The 22,509-nt window shown below is 48.8% G+C and overlaps 1 protein-coding gene across 1 annotated transcript in view; it reads right to left on the reverse strand.

Annotated features, from left to right (window-relative positions):
• Positions 1–22,509, reverse strand: part of IGF1R (insulin like growth factor 1 receptor) — a 665,430-nt gene that overhangs the window by 197,296 nt on the left and 445,625 nt on the right. Inside the window, exons 3-4 of the mRNA XM_030189730.1 lie at positions 19,252–19,561; positions 14,876–15,027 (exon numbers count right to left, since the gene is read on the reverse strand). Coding sequence (XP_030045590.1) covers positions 14,876–15,027; positions 19,252–19,561 — 462 coding nt within the window. The remainder of the gene's footprint in view (positions 1–14,875; positions 15,028–19,251; positions 19,562–22,509) is intronic.

Below are 22,509 nucleotides of genomic sequence, written 5' to 3' on the forward strand. Positions count from 1 at the left end.
CTGCCCACGATGTGGCCATAGGCCTGGTAGTGTGCTCGTTCAAAACCTGAGGGGGAGATTTCCCTTCCAGGATATAAGCCAAGCCTACAGCCTCCTTCAACCAACAAGAGATTGAAACCTTAGAAGCCATGAAACCTTGCTTCTGCTTACCAAACAGGAGAAAGAGCTTGTCCGACCGGCGAAAAGTTGTAGGTGATCTCCAAGTAACGCAGGAGCACTCTCCTGACAACCAGCAACTTTAAGACGGCAATACTGATCCCCTACCTCCTCACGCTGGAAGGAAGATCCACCGACTGACATAAAAGGCCAAAATAACATTGGGCAAAAAAGAAGGAACAGTCTGGAGGGAGACCCTGACCTCCGAAAACTGAAGAAAGTGGTCCCTACAAGAAAGCGCATGAAGCTTCGAGACATGCTGTGCCAAAGCAATAGCCACCAGAAAGACCGTATTCAGGGTAAGGTCCTTCACAGTTGCCCTCCGAAGGGGCCCAAAGGGAGGGTGCTGAAGGGCCCAAAAAAACAACTTAAGGTCCCAGTCAAGAATGGTTGACCAAAAGGGTGGCCTCAGACGATTCACTCCCTTCAGGAAATGAACCATGTCAGGATGAGTCATCAGGGACAAATTTTGTAAGCAGCCCCGAAAACACGCCAGGGCTGTCACCTGAACCTTCAATGACCCAACATCGGGCCCTTCTGCACCCCCACCTGCAGGAGCGCCAGAATGTGGCCAACAGAAGAAGCAAAGGGGTCCCAACCCCCACTCAGAACACCAGCCCTCAAAGGTACGCCACACGCGGGCATAAGCCGAGGAAGCAGATCTCTTACTGGCCTGAAGCAGAACAGCAATGATCGAGTTTGAATAACCTTTCTTTCTCAGGTGAGCCCACTCAAGGTCCAGGCTGTAAGACCAAAGGGGGAGGGATTCACCATGACTGCTAGACCTTGAAGGAGAAGTCCCTGATCCCGGAGCCAAATCAGATCTGCATACCACGAACGCTGCAGCCAGTCCGGGACCACAAGGACCACTCGGCCTCGATGGCCTATCACTCTTCTGTACAGCCAACCAATCATCGGCCAAGGAGGGAAGGCATACAGCAACCTCTTTCTTGGCCACGGCTGCAACAGGGCGTCCAGACACCAGCTCCAATTCTCTTCAGTGGCTGAAAAACCGCAAGACCTGGGCGTTGTCCCTCGTGGCCATGAGATCCAAGGCCAGCACACCCCAGCACTACACCAGCAGCTGGAAAGCTTCATGTGACAGTTCCCACTCTGCGGGATCCAGAGTGTGACGATTGAGGAAGTATGCCTCTACGTTGAGCGACACAATGATGCGAACTGCCGAGAGACAGCGCAGATGTCTCTTCGCCCAGCCCATCAACAAGCTGGCCTCCACAGCCAGCTGACTGTTGTGAGTCCCCCCCACCCTGTTTGTTAATATAGGCCACCACCATCGCATTGTCTGAGAAGACCTGAACCAAAGTCCCCCAGAGGAACTGTAAAAAAAATGCGACACACCACTCGGAGCTCCAAGCAGTTGATGGATCACCATGCCTCCACCGGAGACCAGGACCCCTGGGCCAGGTGACCCTTGTAATGGGCTCCCCAGCATGCCAAACTGGCATCCATGGTCACCACTTCCCAATGCAGAATTGGAAAGGGGTACCCCCAACCGCAAGGACCCTGCCAGTACCTCAAGTTCCATCTGGCAGCCAGCATCCAGGAAAGCCAAACACCATAGTCCTTCAAAACCGGAGACCAGCAGCTGAGCAGCGATTGTAGAAGTGGCCTCATATGCGCCTTCATCCAGGGCACCACCTCCATGGCCGCAGTCATGGACCCGAGGACCTGCACACAGTCCCAGGCCCAAGGCTTGGGAAGAAGCAGAATGGACTGCAGCTGACATCGCAACATTTTTTGCGATGTTCTCGGTCCATAGGGTATCAAACAACACTCCCAAGTACTCCAGCTGCTGCGACAGGACCAGTCTGCTCTTTGCAAAATTGATCACCCATCCCAAGTACTGCAGGAGGTGAACCACCATTGCTGTCACCTCCATACTGTCCTTGTAGGCTGACACTGAATTAGCCAGTCCAGGTATGGATGAACATGGATCTCCTGTCTCTGCTAAAAGGCAGCCACCATAACCATGACCTTGGAAAAGGTCCTTGGGACCGTAGCGAGACCAAACGGTAGGACTTCAAACTGAAAGTGTCTGCCCAGAACTGCAAACTGAATGGAACTGCTGATTCAGTCTTTAAATAGGGATATGCGGGTACGCCTCATTGAGGGATCAAGAGAGGGGAGGAATTCCCCCTCTCTTACTGACGCAATCGCTGATTGCAGGGTCTCTATCCAAAAATATGAGGTTTGCAGGCAGCAGCTGACCTACTTCTTGGGCACGACTTAAGTAGATGGAATAGTGCCCCTGACCGCACTCGGTGAGAGGCACCAGGGCAATAACCCGAATCGCCACCAAGGCCTCTACCATGCTCCTGATCTGCGTTGCCCGAACGGCTCTCTGACATGGGGACTGTAATTAGAGAGGCGCGACCAGCAGGAGGCCTTCGCATAGAACGTCCAGCACTCAGGTGATGGTGGTCCACACATCCCAGAACACTCAAAGGTGTCCCCCGATAGGTACGGATGGGTGGACCAGCTTGGCATCATTGTGTTCGTCAGAGAGCAGTCACTGCTCGCTCCAATGGACTTCCTGTACCCCCCCCCCCTAAAAGGAGGACTGCTGTGGCAGAAAGTGTGTCTTCTGACCAAAGGAATGCTTCCCAGGCCTGTTCTTCCTGATGTCCCGAAACCAGGCTTGAGCTGATGAAAACAGGCGAGCCACCAGACTGGACCTGTCCTCCGGAAGCTGCTGAGGCTTAGTTTCTCCGAGCTCCTTGACCAGATTGCTGAGGTCATCTCCAAACAGCTTGCCCCGAAAGGGCAGCTTAACCAGACGAGAACTGCTCCAAGCAGAAGTCTACTCGTGGCACTGTAAACAGGCCCGGCCAACAAAAGAGATGCATACAGATGCCTAAAGCCCCAAAGAGGCTACCTCAAAGGCTTGCTTCAACACCTCCTCCAGCTTCCGATCCTGCAGATCTTTAAGAGCAACACCACCTTCCGCAAGGTAGTCTTCTTGGTGACTGCTGTCACTAGGGAATCCACCCAAGGTATCCCAAATTTCTCCTTTTCCTCTGGGACCAAAGGATAAAGATGAGCCATGGCCCGCCCAACCTGAAGACCTGCATCCAGTACACTCCATTCTGTGGAGACGATCTTGGATATGTGGATGCACAGCAAATGCCTTAGAGGGCCCCCTGAGGCCCTTCATAAGGCCCCCAGCTTGACTTCCCACCGGAGCTCCTGCAGGCTCTGGAGAGTGCTGCCAAGCATCTCTGAAACCAGGGAACTCAATTCCTTCCAGTGAAACAGGCACAGCACCCGAAGGTCATACCCCTCCCCTGGAAGGAGCTCACCCTCCTCCAAAGGCTCCACAAGTGAGGGCCCCTCCGTGGTAATCGTGGACCCCTGGGACTAAGTCTCCACAGGCTTGAGGACCTCTGTCCTCGCCCTCTTGGATGCTGGAGCAGACCCCCTGGTCTCAGATTGAAGCAGAGCCTGAGAATCAAATTCAGCAAAAATGGAAGGCCCTGGCCTGAGGCCCCCTACTGAAGCCACCCTACTGCCTTCACTGTGCGGGAGCCTCCCACACAGCAACATCCAAGATGGCCACTGCTCCCATTTCCAACGAAGAGCAAACAGGGCACGTGCCGAGACCTGGCACTGGCACTGGACTCCAGCTGTGCAGCAGATGCCAGCCCCAAGTCTCCCTCGCTCGTTGGGGCTGCCAGCCTTGCATACCTGTAATGGCATCACGCTCTCTGTGAGCACAGCCATGAGAGGGCATCTGATGCCGAGGAGCATGCTCCGAAGCAAACGAACCCTTTTGTGTGTTTTTTTAAAAACCACGGGAACGTTGGACAGCAAGAAAATCTCAAGCCTTTATGACTTACCCTGCGCGGGATCCTATGGAGCACTTCTACCTACAAAAAGACTCCACAAGAGTGCCACCGTCCATGTGGCCCGCACATCGTCAATGCCCCACACCTGCAATGCCCTGACGCCCAAGACTCTGGGGGGTGGGGGGGGGGGGGGGGGGGAGAACTCACTGTACAGGGCACTGCTCACCAAGGCCAAAGCTCCCTGCTGTAGGCCATGTCCCAAGAACTGAAACCTTCACTTCTGAGTACTGCTCTGTGCACCGGCTTACCAATACTTTAAGACAGAATAGCAAGGGAAGGGTGCAGAGAACACCCCAGGCAGACTATGCGACAAGGACCCAGCATAACCAGGTATGTTGGTATCAGCACTGTCCACTATGCTCTACTGGGGAGCAAAGGCCTCAGGACAAGACAGAATAGACTGTCCGTTCACCTGCTGGAGATGGAAGATACTGAGAAACTAGGTGGATAGCAGTGGGCTATGTACTGGGGCTCAGTTCTGTATGCTCTATCTCCACTTGCTGGTCAATGGACATGATTACCCACACATCCTGGAATAGAGGGAATGAACATAATGGAAAAAATTAATTGCAACTAATAAGATTCACTGAGCTTCAGAGTCTCCCCCCCAGCATCTCCCCCTCTTTCCTTCCCCTCCCCCCCCCCCCCCCCCCCACAAGGTACCTCAAATTAAGTCTTTTTTGTCCTGGCAGTGACACTGTCTCGCTGTCTGCAGCCTGCTCCAAAGCTTTCCTTTTTGACGCAGGAGCAGGTGGATCAAAGGGAAAGTTTTGGAGCAGGCCACAGGCAGCAAGAAAGTATCACTGCAGCTGTGGCTCCTCTTGAGCTGCTGCACGCAGGGCAGTGCTATTGGCACTCAGGCACTGCATGCTCAGCTTGAACTAAGAGCTCTGGGGTGCACTGGAAGGCCTGCAGACAGGCCTCCATCAGTAGCTTCAGATGGCAGGCGATGCTCTGCGATAGCTCGAGCAACACAAACGAGTTCAGTTGGGCTAGGTATGCCATCCTCAGTGCGGTGCAGCTCTGCTCCACCTTGTGTAGTGGTCCACGGGGCCTGGTAGGGTGAACTGAGCCCCCAGCGTGTGAGCAGAGATCACAATTAAAGATTCTAATCAAAATGCAGCTCTGATTTTAATACTAAAAATTGCCAAATTATGCACGTGGGGGTGCAGAAATCCTTAAGTGTGTAGCAATATAGCGGGTCACAGAAAAGGAAAGAGAGCACAGATCATTATGTTCATTGATTTCAAAGTGGTAGTGTCCAAAAATGGAAGGAGCCTGAATTCATAAGGACAGATATAAATGCACAAATTGTTGGCAAGGTCTCACCTGGTTAGGAAGTCATACTTCAAGAACGACTAAGATTAAAGCATTAATCAGTCCAGAAAAGAGTTACAAAACGGTGTGGTGTGTGTACTAGAAGTCCTACAAAGATGAGAATTAAAGGATTTAAATAAATATATCCTAGAAGAGAGACAAAGCATTACGGGCAGTTGCTTACCTGTAATGGCAGTTCTCTGTAGACAGGCAGGATAATGCAGACGCACTGCTGGTGATGGACTAGACTGCTCCCAGGACAGAGATTCCCCTTCCATACATCAGAAGTTTTGGAAAGCTTTCTCTAGACCCAGGGGGTTCTCCACTCAATCCTCAGACATACCAGAGAAAACCATCCAGCTCTGAAACAAACCAAAGAAACTGTGAAGTGCTGCAGGAAGCCCCACCTAGCCAGTCAGGTTTTCAGGATATCCACAATGAATATATGTGATAAATGTACACGCACCATCTCCATTATATGCAAATCTCTCTCATGTATAATCATTGTGGGAATCCTGAAAACATGACTGGCTAGGTGAGTCCAGAGGACTGGGTTCAGAATCACTGCACTAGGGCATATGTGGTGTTTCCTGCAGCACTACTCAGTTCCTTTGATTCTCAGTTTGTTCCAGAGCCTGCTGGTTCTCTCTCTCTTTTTTCCTTTTGGTTGACAGGAAGGAGGCAGGGAAGGAACATGTGTGCTATCCTGCAGAACCTCTACTGTGTGTTACATTCTTGATATACTATCTTTCTGAGGTACAAGCAAAGCAGTTTAGATATTTCTTTATTTGTTGCATTTGTACTCCACATTTTCCCACCTATTTGCAGGCTCAATGTGGCTTACATAGTACCGTCAAAGGCATTTGCCCAGTCGGTGGTTAACGAATACAAAATTGTACAGTGATCGTATGAGGTATAAGTGGAGAGTCGGAATGGATGCGTGTTGTCCTGTTCGATCATAGTCATGCTGTGTTGGTAGGTGAAGAGGGTTACGTGGGGTCGTTTGGATAGGCCTTTTTGAAGAGGTAGGTTTTTAGTGATTTCCTGAAGTTCAAGTGGCCATGGACTGTTTTCACAGCTTTTGGGAGCCCATTCCATAGTTGTGCGCTTATGTAGGAGAAGCCGGATGCGTAAGTTGTTTTGTATTTCAGTCCTTTGCAATTTGGGTAGTGTAGGTTTAGGTAGGATCTTGACGATCTGACTTTGTTTCTTATTGGTAAGTCTGTAAGGTCTGTCATGTATCCTGGGACTACACCGTATATGATTTTGTGGACTAAGGTGCAGATTTTGAAGATGATCCGTTCTTTGATTGGGAGCCAATGCAACTTTTCTATGAGGGGTTTGGCACTTTTGAAGCGTGTTTTGCTGAATATCAGCCTGGCTGCTGTATTTTGGGCGGTCTGGGTACTGTATTTTCTCTGTGCCTAGTGGGTTCATAATTTAAACTTTGTACCTGGGGCAATGGAGGGTTAAATGAATTGCCCAGGATTACATGGAGCCACAATGGGAACAGAACCCACTTCCTCCAGTTCTCAGGCTACTCCCTCCACTTCTTACAGATAAGCAACTGCACTTTCTCTGGAGACAGGATAATGCAGATGCACTACTGGTGACTTCAAAGAGGACAACTGTCCTCCTACTGGTTTCAAACAGTAGGCCACCTACCAGGCTCAGTGTCCAGGAAGCTGGAAAGGACAAGATTCATGTGAAAAACTTCCAGTTTGTCCACAGCATGTGTCTAACTCAGTGGGTTCCCAAACCTGATCCTGGAGGCACCCCAGCCAGTAACGTTTTCAGGATACCCACAATGAATATTCATGAGACACATCTGCATGTCCTGCCTCCACTGCATGCAAATCTATCTCATGAATATTCACTGTGGATATTCTGAAGACCTGACTGGCTGGGGTGCCTCCAGGACCAGGTTTGGGAACCACTGATCTAACCCAAGGCAGAGTCAACACAGTAAGGTGTGGATAAAGGTTCATGTCATGCCTTTAAGGATGTCTAGTACAGACGGCTGCTCGGAATTCGGCTACAGAAATTGTATTAGACTACAGTAGATGAGCCCCTGTATGATCCAGGTTCAGTAAATCTGTTTGATGTAGCAAAAAGTGAGGCAGTCTGCTGTTCAAATATCAAATTGTGTGCTTGGTGAACCAAGCGACCAACTGAGCAGGGTCAGAAAAGCCAAACTAGGAACACCTGTGAACTTTTGAGCATGGTTAGGGCAGTACAATAAGGCTTTCCTCTAGTTTCCCCAGATGAGAGAGAGGTTTCAGGAAGAACACAGGGAGCAGTTAATATTAAATTCATACAATATTTATTTGGTACATTTGTATCCCACATTTTCCCACCTGTTTGCAGGCTCAATGTGGCGTACATAGTACCGTAAATGGCATTGGCCGATTTCGGTATGAACAAATACATGGTATGCACAATTACCAGGTGATATTGTGGTAAAATGAGGTACATGTATGGTAAATACAATTGGGGGAACATTAGAGAGGGAGAGGAAGAGTTGGGATATGAATGAGTAGAATTGTGTACATAGTGGACAGTGAACAAGTGCCTGCAATTAATTCATCCTTCTGGTGAAAGTAATGCTGACTAAAAAGCTTTTCCATGCAAGAAACTTTAGGGACTTCTCGTTTATCAGCTCAGAGTTGCTTCGATGAACTGGGTGATAGGTGTGCTGAGATCCTAACCCGGAGGTAGTGATCGAACAGGAGGTGCTCCCTTAACACTCTCATGGAATTTGGGCACTAGAGGATATTCAGACAGGCTTCCTTTCCAAACGCTCATGGTAGGCAGCAATGGCACAGGCTGAGCCTTTATAGCGTGCGTCTTCATTCGAGCACTTGAAAGGTGTAAGAACAACCGACAGGATTACAGTGGTGCCCCTTGCATCAGAAGGTGAAGTGTGTTTATTTTAGCAAGTATTTCCTTGTGAAGCGTTTACTGTTTACTGGAGGTCAAAAGGATGTCAAATAGTACAGATTGGTTTTCCATGCTGCTATTATTTTATTGTAAAAGTATTTCTCTGGGCTTTTTTTTTTTTTAAAGGATGGTGGCTGTACACCTTGTTCTGCAAGACAGATAGAACAGACTTGATGCAGGAATGGACAGTTTATTGTGTATTTACTGACGCCCAGCTAAATCACTACCTTCACCCCGAGATGAAACGTCTGCCATGGTTTTCATCAAATTCCCAATTCAAATCTTTCTTGCTGGATGGCTAGTACCATTGGGAATTACAAAATCAGGGCTGGTTTAATTCCTCTGGAGGCCATGGAGTTAAGCTGTCCGCCACAGGACAGGTGGACTCAACAGTTGTCCATAATGAAAAGCATGAAGCATGAAAACCAATTAAAAACTGACCGTTCTCCAGTGCGCTACACCAGACGCGGTAACTTCTAACTGGTTAATCTATTACCACAAGACTAGGGTATGATAAACACCATAATAATCAACGTCCTGGGAAGCTGAAGATGTTTGCTATATTGAGAACTGGTTACAAACAGTGTGTGTGTGAATGCATTTACAAAATGGAAGGAATATAAAAATAAAGGTAAAATTATGTATAATCATACCTGATAATTTTCTTTCCATTAATCATAGCTGATCAATCCATAGACTGGTGGGTTGTGTCCATCTACCAGCAGGTGGAGATAGAGAGCAAACTTTTGCCTCCCTATATGTGGTCATGTGCTGCCGGAAACTCCTCAGTATGTCGATATCAAAGCTCCATCCGCAGGACTCAGCACTTAGAGAATTACACCCACGAAGGGACACTCTGCCCAGCTCACCACCGCCGAAACGGGGGAGGGGAATTAACCCAGCTCATCCCCACACAAGTGGGGGAGGGGAATCCGTCCAGCTCATCCCCGCGGAGCGGGGGAGGGACACCACACCCGCCGATGCGGGGGGATCTGGCTTATCCTGCAACCGCAACCGCGGGAGGAGCTGACTGACCCTAACACCGCCGAAGCGGGAGGGGTACAAAGCTGCCCTACAGCCGCACGAAGCGGGAGGGAGTGCCGGCAGAATTTTAAGTCTCAATCCAGCCCCGTAAAACGGAGGGGAGAGGAATGCAGCAGCTCACTGTAACACAAACTCGTCTTAACTCTTGAAGAATCCAAGTGAAAAAACTTGAACACGAAGTCTTTCTGAAGTAACTGAAGACTAAACTTGAACCTCAAATGCAACCAGAATAAAAACAGTACAGATATCTGGGAGGGGCTATGGATTGATCAGCTATGATTAATGGAAAGAAAATTATCAGGTATGATTATACATAATTTTACCTTCCATATCATCAAGCTGATCAATCCATAGACTGGTGGGATGTACCGAAGCAGTACTCACCCAGGGCGGGACATAGAAATCCCTGACCTCAACACTGAAGCTCCAAACCGGGCCTCCGCCCGTGCAGCCACAGTCAAACGGTAATGCTTGGAGAATGTATGAGCCGAAGCCCAAGTTGCCGCCTTGCATATCTCTTCCAAGGAGACGGATCCGGCCTCTGCCATCGAGGCCGCCTGAGCTCTAGTGGAGTGAGCCTTCAGCTGGATAGGCGGCACCTTCCCCGCGGCCACATAAGCCGCTGCAATGGCTTCCTTGACCCATCTTGCCACTGTAGGCTTAGCAGCCTGCAGACCCTTACGAGGACCTGCAAACAGGACAAACAGATGATCCGATTTCCGGAAATCATTGGTCACTTCCAAGTATCTGATGATGACTCGTCTCACATCCAGATATTTAAGAGCAGAGTACTCCTCTGGGTAGTCCTCCCTACGAAAGGAAGGGAGACAGAGCTGCTGATTCACATGGAAGCGAGAAACAATCTTGGGCAGGAAGGAAGGCACTGTGCGAATAGTCACTCCTGCCTCAGTGAACTGCAGAAAAGGCTCTCGACATGAGAGCGCCTGGAGCTCGGAAACTCTTCTGGCTGAAGTGATAGCCACCAAAAAGACTGCTTTCAACGTCAGGTCTTTCAGAGATGCCCTCGACAAGGGTTCAAAAGGCGGCTTCTGCAATGCTCTTAGCACCAGGTTGAGATTCCACGAAGGCACCACTGAGTGCAGAGGAGGGCGCAGGTGATTAACTCCCTTGAGAAAGCACACCACATCTGGCTGTGAAGCCAGGGAAGCACCCTTCAGGCGGCCCCTGAAGCAAGCCAGAGCCGCCACCTGGACTTTAAGGGAACTGAGCGACAGACCTTTCTCCAGACCTTCTTGCAGGAACGCCAACACTGAAGAAATTGGAGCAGTGAAGGGAGAAAGTGAGCCTGCTTCACACCACGCTGCAAAGATACGCCAAACCCTGGCGTAAGCAGTAGAAGTAGAGCACTTCCTCGCTCTCAGCATAGTGGCGATGACCTTGTCTGAGAAGCCCTTCTTCCTCAGACGCTGCCGCTCAATAGCCAGGCCGTAAGACCAAAGGGGGAGGGATCCTCCATCACCACGGGACCCTGATGTAACAGGCCCTGCTCCACTGACAGCCGCAGAGGATCGTCGACTGAGAGCCTGATCAAGTCCGCATACCAGGGACGCCTGGGCCAATCCGGACCCACCAGGATTACCCTGCCGGGATGCTTTGCCACCCGGTCTAGCACCCTGCCCAACATGGGCCAGGGCGGGAACACATAGAGAAGCTCTTGTGTCGGCCACTGTTGGAGAAGAGCATCTACTCCCAGGGATCGAGGGTCCCGTCCTCTGCTGAAAAAGCGCGGCACTTGGCAATTGGCCGATGACGCCATCAGATCTAGGCTCGGCTGGCCCCAGCGCTTCGTGATGTCCAAGAACGCCTGAGCAGATAGCTGCCACTCTCCGGGCTCCAAGGTATGGCGACTGAGAAAGTCCCCCTTGACATTCATGACTCCGGCAATGTGGGCCGCTGAAAGCTGCTCCAGGTTCACTTCCGCCCACTGGCAAAGATTCATAGCCTCCTTGGCTAGAGGGGCGCTCTTGGTACCTCCCTGGCGGTTGACATAGGCCACAGCCGTGGCATTGTCCGACAGGACCCGTACAGGCTTCAACACCAGTACCGGGATGAACTCCAAAAGCGCCAACCGAATGGCTCTGAGTTCCAGGAGGTTGATAGACCACTTTGCCTCTGCAGGAGACCAGAGCCCCTGCGCTGTCCTTCCCAAGCAGTGGGCTCCCCAGCCCGACAACGAGGCGTCCGTCGTCACGACAATCCACTCTGGGGTCACCAGAGGCATTCCCGCAGACAACTTGTCTGTCTGCATCCACCAGCTCAGCGCCTTGCGCACTGCTGGGTCCAAGGGAAGGCGCACAGCATAATCCTCCGACATCGGAGTCCAGCGCTGCAGCAAAAAGTGTTGAAGCGGTCTCATATGAGCCCTGGCCCAGGGCACAACTTCCATCGTGGCCGTCATAGAGCCCAACAGCTGCACATAGTCCCAAGCCCGAAGGGGAGAGGCTACTAGGAACTGGTCCACCTGAGCCTGAAGTTTGACAATCCGATTGTCTGGCAGGAACACTCTGCCCACTTGAGTGTCGAATCGAACTCCCAGGTACTCCAGGGACTGAGTCGGGCGCAGCTGGCTCTTCTCCCAGTTGATGATCCATCCCAGGGAGCTCAAAAGAGCAACTATCCGGTCCACAGCTTTGCCGCACTCTGCATAAGAGGGGGCTCGGATCAACCAGTCGTCCAGATAAGGATGGACTTGTACCCCTTCCTTTCGTAGGAAGGCCGCGATGACCACCATTACTTTGGAAAAGGTCCGCGGAGCAGTAGCCAACCCGAACGGGAGGGCTCTGAACTGGAAGTGTCGTCCCAGGACTGCAAAACGCAGAAAGCGTTGATGAGGAGGCCAGATGGGAATATGCAGGTACACTTCCTTGATGTCCAAGGATGCCAGGAACTCTCCTGCCTTCACTGCCGCTATAACAGAGCGGAGAGTCTCCATGCGAAAGTGCTGCACTTTCAAGGCCCGATTGACCCCTTTGAGGTCGAGGATAGGCCGGACAGAACCTCCTTTCTTTGGTACCACAAAGTAAATGGAGTAACGTCCCTTGCCAAGCTGACTTTCTGGCACCGGAACGACCGCGCCCAGGCGGATCAGATTGTCCAAGGTCTGCTGCACTGCCACAGCTTTGACCGGAGACTTGCAGGGAGAGAGTACAAACCCGTCTTTTAAGGGTCGGCAGAATTCTAGTTTGTAGCCGTCTCTGATGACTTCCAGCACCCACGCGTCTGAAGTTATTGTGGTCCACTCGCCCAGAAACGAGGACAGCCGTCCTCCAATCTGCACTGGGGCGTGGACCAAGACCCCGTCATTGGGTACGAGACCCTGGGGGAGGACCGGAGGGAGCACCTCCGGGACGGCGGTCTCTGCGAAAGGAATGCTGCTTGGGGGAGAAATTCCTCTTGAAGGAAGAGGGGGCAGAGCCCGACTTGCCCGGACGGTACCGACGGGCTTCCTGCAACCGTCCTCTGAAGGTACCGGGACGAGTACTAGCCCGAGCCCTGACCTCTGGTAACTTCTTGCCCTTAGACGTGCCGAGATCGGTCACGATCTTGTCCAGCTCGACCCCAAAGAGCAGCTTGCCTTTAAAAGGCAACCTAGCCAGGCGGGATTTAGAGGCGTGGTCAGCAGACCAATGTTTCAGCCAAAGCCACCGCCGCGCAGAGATTGTCTGAGCCATGCCTTTCGCTGAGGCCCTCAAGACATCATACAGCAAGTCTGCCAAATAGGCTAAGCCCGATTCCAGGGCCGGCCAATCAGCCCTCAAGGAATGATCCGAGGGGGAAGCCCGCTGCACCATAGTCAGGCATGCCCTGGCCACATAGGAGCCGCAAACTGAGGCCTGCAAATTTAAAGCAGCCGCCTCAAAGGACGACCTTAAGGCCGCCTCCAATCTTCTGTCTTGGGCGTCCTTTAGGGCTGTGCCACCTTCCACCGGCAACGCCGTTTTCTTAGTCACCGCAGTGATTAAAGAATCCACGGTAGGCCACAGATAGGCCTCACGTTCACTCACAGCCAAAGGATAGAGGCGGGACATAGCCCTAGCCACTTTAAGGCTCGCTTCTGGGACATCCCATTGAGCCGAAATTAAGGTGTGCATGGCATCATGCACGTGGAAGGTTCTAGGCGGGCGCTTCGTCCCCAGCATAATGGCAGAGCCAACAGGGGCTGAGGGAGAGACGTCCTCCGGAGAGGAAATCTTCAAAGTGTCCATGGCCTGTAACAACAGGTTGGGCAAATCCTCTGGGCTAAAAAGCCGCGCTGCAGAGGGGTCATCCGCTCCATCCGAGCGGGGATCCGTCTCCTCCAAGGAATCCGCAAAGGACCGTTGGGAGACCTCAGACACGCTGCCCTCATCTACATCGGAGGAGACAAATTCCTCCAAGGCCTGGGAATCAACCCGAGGGCGTTTACCTCTGGGAACCTCAACCTCTTTACCAGACGAGGGAGCAGGGGCAGCGTTGTGCATGAGGAAGGCCTGATGCAGCAGCAAAACAAACTCGGGGGAGAAACCCCCCAGACTGTGTACTTCCGCAGTCTGGGCAACAGCCCTAGACGCACCCTCAACCGGCGCTCGCAATAGCGGGGGAGAGACATGCTGCGCATCCAAAATGGCGTCTGGCGCGAAACTCCGCGAAGGAGCCGCGCGGGAAGAACGGCTCTTAACTTTAGCCGCTTCTGTGCCGTCGCCCAAATTAAGGGCGTTCATGGCATTAATGTCTCCAACCTCAAGGGCGGCCCAAGAAGAAGCCGTCCGAGCCGCGTGGCCGGCCAAGATGGCGGAGGCGAGGAGCGGGGGATGGGCGTTTATGGCGGGAAAAACCGCCACGCCGGAGGAAGGACCGGGACATTCATCGGTCACGAAACTGTCCCCCAACAAGGGCGAATCAGGCTTGAAGACCCCCGCATCCCCTCTAGAAGCGCTCAAGCGACCCGGGGAGCGACCCTTTGCGCCCTCGCCCTCCGACGCCATATGCCACGAGGAGAAGAATCGGGGAACCCCCTGCCCGCTATAAAAAGGTAAAAATGACCTGCTGTCCGCTCCGAGTTGTAACGACCTGGTGTCCCAGTGAGTAGCTGCAATAGCCGCTTAAATAAACGTCGAAATAAACGCCTTTAAGGACGTTCAAAATTTTTTTTTTTTTTTTTTTTTTTTAACGGAGCCAGCGGGAGGGGGGGAGAAAAGGAGGGACCTGGCACCACCAGGTTTGCACTTGCTCAAAAGAGCCCTCAACCCCAGGCACTCAACAAAACCTAAAAATTAGGCTTGGAGGCCTAGCCAGAGCTGCTGCTGTGTGTGACCACCACCTGCTGAGATAGAGAACATACTGGGGAGTTTCCGGCAGCACATGACCACATATAGGGAGGCAAAAGTTTGCTCTCTATCTCCACCTGCTGGTAGATGGACACAACCCACCAGTCTATGGATTGATCAGCTTGATGATATGGAAACAGCAATTAAAATGGAAAAACAAGTGCAAGTTTTGTTATCAAATTATAACAGCCAGACGATGAACTACAGCATGCCACGTGTACTTACTGCCTCTGCGGATGTTAATAACTAGGTTGCCCTTAATAATGGTGCATCCTTGCAACATCTGTGCTGATGTGACGGAATCAATTACTATGCTCTTCTTTTCCCCTTCCTCGCACACTTTAGGGCATGGTCCATCACAAGGGCTGCAGAACATGCTATTCACAGACAAGAGAAGACAAACAAAAACAGTTTTTCACTTATCTTAAGGGATAAACACCCATCTACCCTTCCCAATAGCATTGTGAGGGACTTGATCCAGCAACATGTCTCTGATGATACCTTCCAGGCGGTATTCTTGTGTATCAATAAATTTTGTACGTATACCAAAGTCAATATAAAAGATATTAACACACACAAGAGAAACATAATTAAAAATGCAAACATAAAACATCAATGGGGATCAATATTCAAAGTGATTTAACTGGCCAGAAAATGGCTCCTGGCCAGTTAAATCGCCTGGTTAGGGCTAACTGCTAATTTTCAGGGACACTTAAACCGGTTAGTGCCGTAGAGAATAATCAGTTAGCGACAAACTGAGAAACAGCTATTTGGGGGGGGGGGGGGGGGGGGCCTTCCAGGCACAGTCGGCACTTTGGCCTGTTAAATACAGATACTCATCAATTAAATGGCCAGTGTAACCACATATACAGGACCGTATAAAAGTGAATCCTATAGGCCTTGCAGTAACCTATCACACTTAACTGCCTATACGTTAGCCGACTCCCGAAGCCCGGAAATTCAATGCTGGTAACCAAACATGGCCCGGCATTAAATTTCTGGGTTCAGCAAAATGCTGATTGGCGCCGGTTGAATTTTGGGCCCCATAAAAGTAAAGAGGTCTTGACTCTGTCTTACGAAATTTCAAATCATCAGTTTTAAAGGCAAACAGTTCCATAAAAATTAGACCAGCAACTGTAATGACTTGTTGTCTGGTATGAATCTTATATATTAGTTTCATAGACGGAATAGTCAACAAACCTTACTCAGAAGAATGTAGATCTTGACTGGGTAGGATACAAACTTAGGACAGTCCGGAAATAATCAACATTCATATACTCAAAGCATCTTAAACTTCATATCAGTAGTTACTGAGATATTCAGAACAATGAAGACAGCCAAGGAGAAATACGTTCAAACCTACTCACAATTAATCAAAATGCAGTTATGGCCTAGAGTGAGGGGGATGGGGACCCTCAAGCCTAAGGGGATGTGATGCGAAGGTGAAAGGAGGAAATATTTCTTTATGCAGCAGTAGAACACTTAGGGGCCAATATTCAGAGACCACAGGAGTAGTAGATGATGGCAGAGAAAGACCTGTACGGTCCATCTAGTCTGCCCAACAAGATAAACTCATATGTGCTACTTTATGTGTATACCTGACTGATTTGTATCTGCCATTTTCAGGGCACAGACCGTAGAAGTCTGGCTAGCACTAGCCCCGCCTCCCACCACTGGCTCTGCCACCCAATCTCCACTAAGCTTCTGAGGATCCATTCCTTCTGAACAGGATTCCTTTATGTTTACCCTACGCATTTTTGAATTCCGTTACCGTTTTCCTCTCCACCACATCCCGCAGGAGGGCATTCCAAGTATCCACCACTCTTTCCGTAGTTCTTTTTTTTTTTGCTTTTCATTGTCACACTGCTTTGAGATTAGCTTCTGGTGCCAGGGGACTTTGCTGTTCGTTTTAGGACCTTCTTAAGAACATGAGAATGAAATTACTATTGGGGGTTTATTAGTATAGCAAAATCATCTCTCTAAAATGTCAACTTTGTCCAGGTTGCCTCTTCTAGCTGCAGTATCACTACCTCCTTAAGCCACACAGCTACTAGACCATGGTCACATGAAGGCACGAGCTGGTCAAGACTTAAACACCCCCCCCCCCCCCCGCCCCCCAGAAACTCCTGGATGCTTTTAAGAACAGCCCTGAGGGATGAATCCATTTTACTTTGTTGCACACTAAAAACGTTGGCCACGTGAAAATACAGCTCCACTAAAGAACACAAGAAAGCCAGATGGGCAGCAGCATCCTCGAGTTTCTAATGCGCTTGTGGCCCTTATGCAACTGTATGTCTTAAAAGGAACACACCATCCTACCCAGGCCAGGTGCGTTGATGTGCAATGTGCAACTATGTCATTATGCACCCTTAGAAGGAGTAAAACAATTACTTAAAAGGTTATCTATGACACCATTCACATACTAGAAACATTCTGAATTTAATACTCCTTGATACGCTATCCTCGATTGGATTCCAGGGCCCTGTTCTTTCCTGGTTCTCCTCTTACCTCTCACTTCGCACTTTCAGTGTTCACTCTGGCAGTTCCTCTTCAACTTCCATCCCGCTTTCAGTTGGTGTCCCCCAGGGTTCTGTCCTTGGACCCCCCTCCTTTTCTCCATCTATACCTCTTCCCTTGGTACCCTGATTTCATCTCATGGCTTTCAATACCATCTTTATGCAGATGACTCTCAGATCTACATCTCCACCCCTGAAATCTCAACTGTAATCCAGGACAAAATTTCATCTTGCTTGTCTGACATTGCTGCTTGGATGTCTCAATGCCATCTGAAGCTAAACATGACTAAAACTGAACTCATCTTTCCCCCTAAATCCACCTCCCCTCTTCCCCCATTCTCTATCTCTGTTAATGGCTCTCACATCCTCCCTGTCTCCTCGGCTCGTAACCTTGGAGTCATCTTTGATTCCTCTCTCTTCTTCTCTGCGCATATTCAGCAGATCGCCAAAACCTGTCGTTTCTTTATCTACAACATTAGCAAAAACCGCCCCTTCCTTTCTGAATATGCTACCAGAACCCTTATCCAAACCCTTGTCACCTCTCGTTTGGATTATTGCAATTTACTTCTCACTGGTCTTCCTCTCAGCTCTCTCTCTCCTCTCCAGTCTGTCCAAAATTCTGCAGCACAACTTATTTTCCGCCAAAATCGTTATACCCACACTAGCCCACTCTTCAAGTCACTTCACTGGCTCCCTGTCCGCTTCCGCATACAATTCAAACGTCTCTTACTGACCTTTAAATGCATCCACTCTGCAGCTCTCCATTACCTCTCCACTCTCATCTCTCCCTACATTCCTCCCCATGAACTCCGCTCACCGGACAAATCTCTCTTGTCGTCCCCCTTCTCCTCCACCGCTAACTCCAGGCTTCGTCACTTTTCCCTTGCGGCACCTTATGCCTGGAATAGACTTCCTGAGCCTGTACGTCTAGCTCCATCTCTACCTGTTTTCAAATCCATGCTAAAAACCCACCTTTTCACCACTGCTTTTGGCTCCTAGCTACTACTCAATTACCTCCCCTTGTTCCTTCTCACCCAGTACTTCCCTCGCCCTTAATTGTCTTGTCTGTGTTATTTTTAGATTGTAAGCTCTATTGAGCAGGGACTGTCTATGTCAGGTGTTCAGCGCTGCGTGCGTCTGGTAGCGCTATACAAATGTTAATAATAATAATTCATTAGCACAGTTTGTGCAGTGGTGGCAGACCCGCCCTCCCCCTTCTCTACCAAGTCTCAGCATTTTGATGTGCCGCTTGCATTTTCTGATAATTCTTTGCAGTTTCCCTTTTTTCACATTTTAACCCCACACTTCACTGGCTCACATTCTCACCCGAGGCATATCTGAAGCCCCCGTTCCATACTCAGCTAATTCCAACAATATTAGGGTCCCAATGAATGTAGGACAAAGTGTGTGTGTGGGGGGGGGGGGGGGGGGAAACATGCAGAGATGTACTTTCAGTAGCTCTATCTGCAGAGATAAGGGCTTCCCTTTTCTAGGTGCACATTTTATTTCAGTGTGCCATACTAAAAGCATCAAGAGTCCCTGATCTCATCAAATCACCAACAGGAATGGCCCAAGGCTGCAGAATGAAACCATTTGTAAATAAAAATACTGAGACAAGAACAACTTCACAGAAATATTAAAACAAAGACAGCAGCAGAGTTTTAAGGTACATCAGCATATGGAGTCTATACAAGGACGGCCAGATGGAGAAAAGTTGAACCCAACCTGGTTTCATCTTACTAATGGCAAGGTTATTCATTCTCTATGGCCTTTAAAAAAAACAAACAAACAGCAGGGCTAATTTTCCATGTAGGGAATGTCATAAGAGCAGGATTGGCTCAGCCTGTCCTCAGACATGGAGTTATGACCAATCCCTATATTAGTTTTCTTTGAGAACACAAAAAACATCCCTGGTCAACAGCAAAAAGAATAGAGACTGCAAAAGAGATTAACATGCTGAAATGGGTTACACAGAGTGAATCGAAGAACAGATTAGGACCAAAGGTGACATCTTTGTACGGCTGGGAAAAAGCCAAACATTCCATGCAGACTATTAGTAATTACTGTATGAGCGTGTTACCTCACCTTTGGGTCCCGTTACGTGTGAATCCAGAAGGGCACTCTGGCATGCACTCCCCATTGTGGATCACAAACTTCTCGTACTCCTCGTGTCCCACGGGAACTTTAGCACAGAAATCCTGGGTGACACATCGCCACCCTTCGAACTTATACGTGTTAGGCGGGCAGTTGGTTACACAGCGTCCCTTGTTGAAGTAGTTGCGACAGGCCACGCAAGCTGTGTCATTGTCGGGCACGTTGCAGCTTCCCAAACACTCCGGATGACAGCACTCGTTGCGGTCTGTGCAGGCTCGCTTACCACATGCGCTGGGGCAAACTGCAAAAAAAAAAAAAAAAAACAGAGACAAGAAAACTATGATAAAAACAGTATGGGATGGTTTATGTAATTAGAATGTCTTCAAGCTGGGGAAGACTTGCACAAGAAGCCGAGAGAGGAAGGTAGCCACTGAATATAAACTTTTTTGACCTTTGTCTTCTCTATAACATCTGCAGTTCTTGTACCTAGTATAAAAAGTGTGCGTTAAGTTCTGAGATATTACATGGAGACATGCTCGCTTGGATAACCTGAGCAGCTAGCAAGGCCCACAGGAAGAGGGTATTCAAAATTTTGCAGAAAAAGTACAGGGAAAAACACCTCATGAACTACACTAGCTTAACAATTATACACCTGGTCTGGATTTATAATCACTACAGGTACAACCAAGGGAAAGGGAAATGGGACTTGATATAACGCCTTTCTGAGGTTTTTTGCAACTACATTCAAAACGGTTTACATATATTCAGGTACTTATTTTGTACCAGGGGCAATGGAGGGTTAAGTGATTTGCCCAGAATCACAAGAAGCTGCAGTGGGAATTGAACTCAGTTCCCCAGGATCAAAGTCCACTGCACTAACCACTAGGCTACTCCTCCACTGTACAGGTTCAGCAGTTTACTTCTTTTCACTCCTTCCTATCCAGTGCCATATGCTTCCTTCTTATGTGAGCTCAAACTGAACATGTGAGCTGGAGGTGACAGATCCTGCAGCCCACGGACATTCTTCTGTCCCTTCCAGCCCTCAGTTTCCAAGGCCAAAAATCAATATAACAGATGAAACGCTTGGGTTTCATAGTCCATTACAGATATGTTTTCTTAATTCCAACTTCTTTCAGTTTTTAACAATTGTTCTGCTGTTCTTTGAGAATCTCACACTGAAAGTTCTCCTGCATTCATCACACATTTGTCTTCAGTCTATAGAATAAATACTGTTATTCTAAGTGTTGCTATACATAAGCACAATATTTAGGCTGATTGAGGTCAATACAAATTTAACAATACTCTCTTTATCGGGACAATGCAAAATGCTCCAAGGATGATGATGTACGTATACTTGGTACATGAACTTTTGGGTCTCTGCCAGGTATTTGTGGCCTCGCTTGGCCACTGTTTGGAAAACAGGTTGTTGGCCTATGTAAAGTAGTCCACTTTGCCAGCTCAGTCCAATGGCTTAGTGACAATGCAAAGGACATAGAAAATGATGGCAGATAAATAACATATGGCTTGTTCAGTCTGTCCCATCCATATCATCTACTAATCTCTCTCCCTTCCGCTTCCTTAGAAATACTCTATGCTTGTCCCATGCTTTCTTTAATTCCGTCCTCCTCCTACCACCTCCAGTGGGAAACAGCTTCACACATCCACCACCCTTTCCATAAAAAAAAATGTATTTCCTCAGATTACTCCCGAGTCTAAGCCGTTGGTGAGGTCCCACCTGGAGTATTGTGTTCAGTTTTGGAGGCCGTATCTTGCTAAGGATATAAAAAGAATTGAAGCAGTGCAAAGAAAAGCTACAAGAATGGTATGGGATTTGCGTTACAAGACATATGAGGAGAGACTTGCTGACCTGAACATGTATACCCTGGAGGAAAGGAGAAACAGGGGTGATATGATACAGACATTCAAATATCTGAAAGGTATTAATCCGCAAATGAACCTTTTCCGTAGATGGGAAAGCAGTAGAACTAGAGGACATGAAATGAGATTGAAGGGGGACAGACTCAAGAAAAATGTCAGGAAGTATTTTTTTCATGGAGAGAGTGGTGGATACTTGGAATGCCCTCCCGCGGGAGGTGGTGGAGATGAAAACAGTTAATAGAATTAAAAAATGTGTGGGACAAACATAAAGGAATCCTGTTTAAAAGGAATGGATCTCAGAAGCTTAGCGGAGATTGGGTGGCAGAGCCGTTGGTGGGAGGCGGGGCAGACTTCTACGGTCTGTGCCTTGAAATGGCAGATACAAATCAAGGTCAGGTATACACATAAAGTAGCACATATGAGTTTATCTTGTTGGGAAGACTGGATGGACCGTGCAGGTCTTTCTGTCGTCATCTACTATGTTACTATGTCTATCCCTTTCACCTTTACCGTATGGAGTGGAGGAGTAGCCTAGTGGTTAGAGCACCGGTCTTGAAATCCAGAGGTGGAAATAAAACCCAGACTGGCTCAATCTATCCTCCTTTTTCTGGAGCCACATGGTAACCCTGTGATCTTGGGCAAATCACTTAACCCTCCATTGGCTCAGGTACAAACTAATTTCCAGTGTACCTGAATGTACCTCACCTTGAGCTATTACTGAAAAAGGTGTGAGCAAAATCTAAATAAATAATGGCCCTTATTTCGGAACTTTCAATTGTAAGAGGGCCATCTTCTTCCTCCTGTACACTCACACTACAGACTTCTTGAATTCCTTCAAAAAGGCAGAAAAATCCTAATAAATAAAATATTTCAATGTGTCTTTCTTGTCTCCCCCTCTTTCTTCCAAAATACACATATTGAGATCATTAAGTCTGTCCCCACATTCTGATTCCCAAGTCAACATTAACAGCTCCTGAGGGATGCCAATTCATCACTCAATGGTGATGAGGCACCTAGAATGGGAGTTGGCCCCTGGTCAATGACTCTCTTTCCAAGGACTGTGCTGAACTGAAAGATAAGAAAATAGAGGAAAAAATTTCCAGGTACTTATGGAGGCTCATGATGGAGTCCACAGAGGCCTGCTCAAAACATACAGGTGCAACAGGCAAACAGGAGATGGCATCATCTACAACTCTTCTTGACCTTTTATATATTTAAGCTAACTTACATGGCAAACTCGGTGCCTTATTCAAGTATATTTAAATGCTGCATTATAAAACGTGAAATAAAAGAGGTTCATGAAAAGCAACGGGTCACCCTATGGCTCATATCTATAAAACAGTTCTACCCTAGAATGGAAATAACATTTGA

Source organism: Microcaecilia unicolor, chromosome 1 (assembly GCF_901765095.1).
Source record: "Microcaecilia unicolor chromosome 1, aMicUni1.1, whole genome shotgun sequence".
Classification (NCBI taxonomy): Eukaryota; Metazoa; Chordata; class Amphibia; order Gymnophiona; family Siphonopidae; genus Microcaecilia; species Microcaecilia unicolor.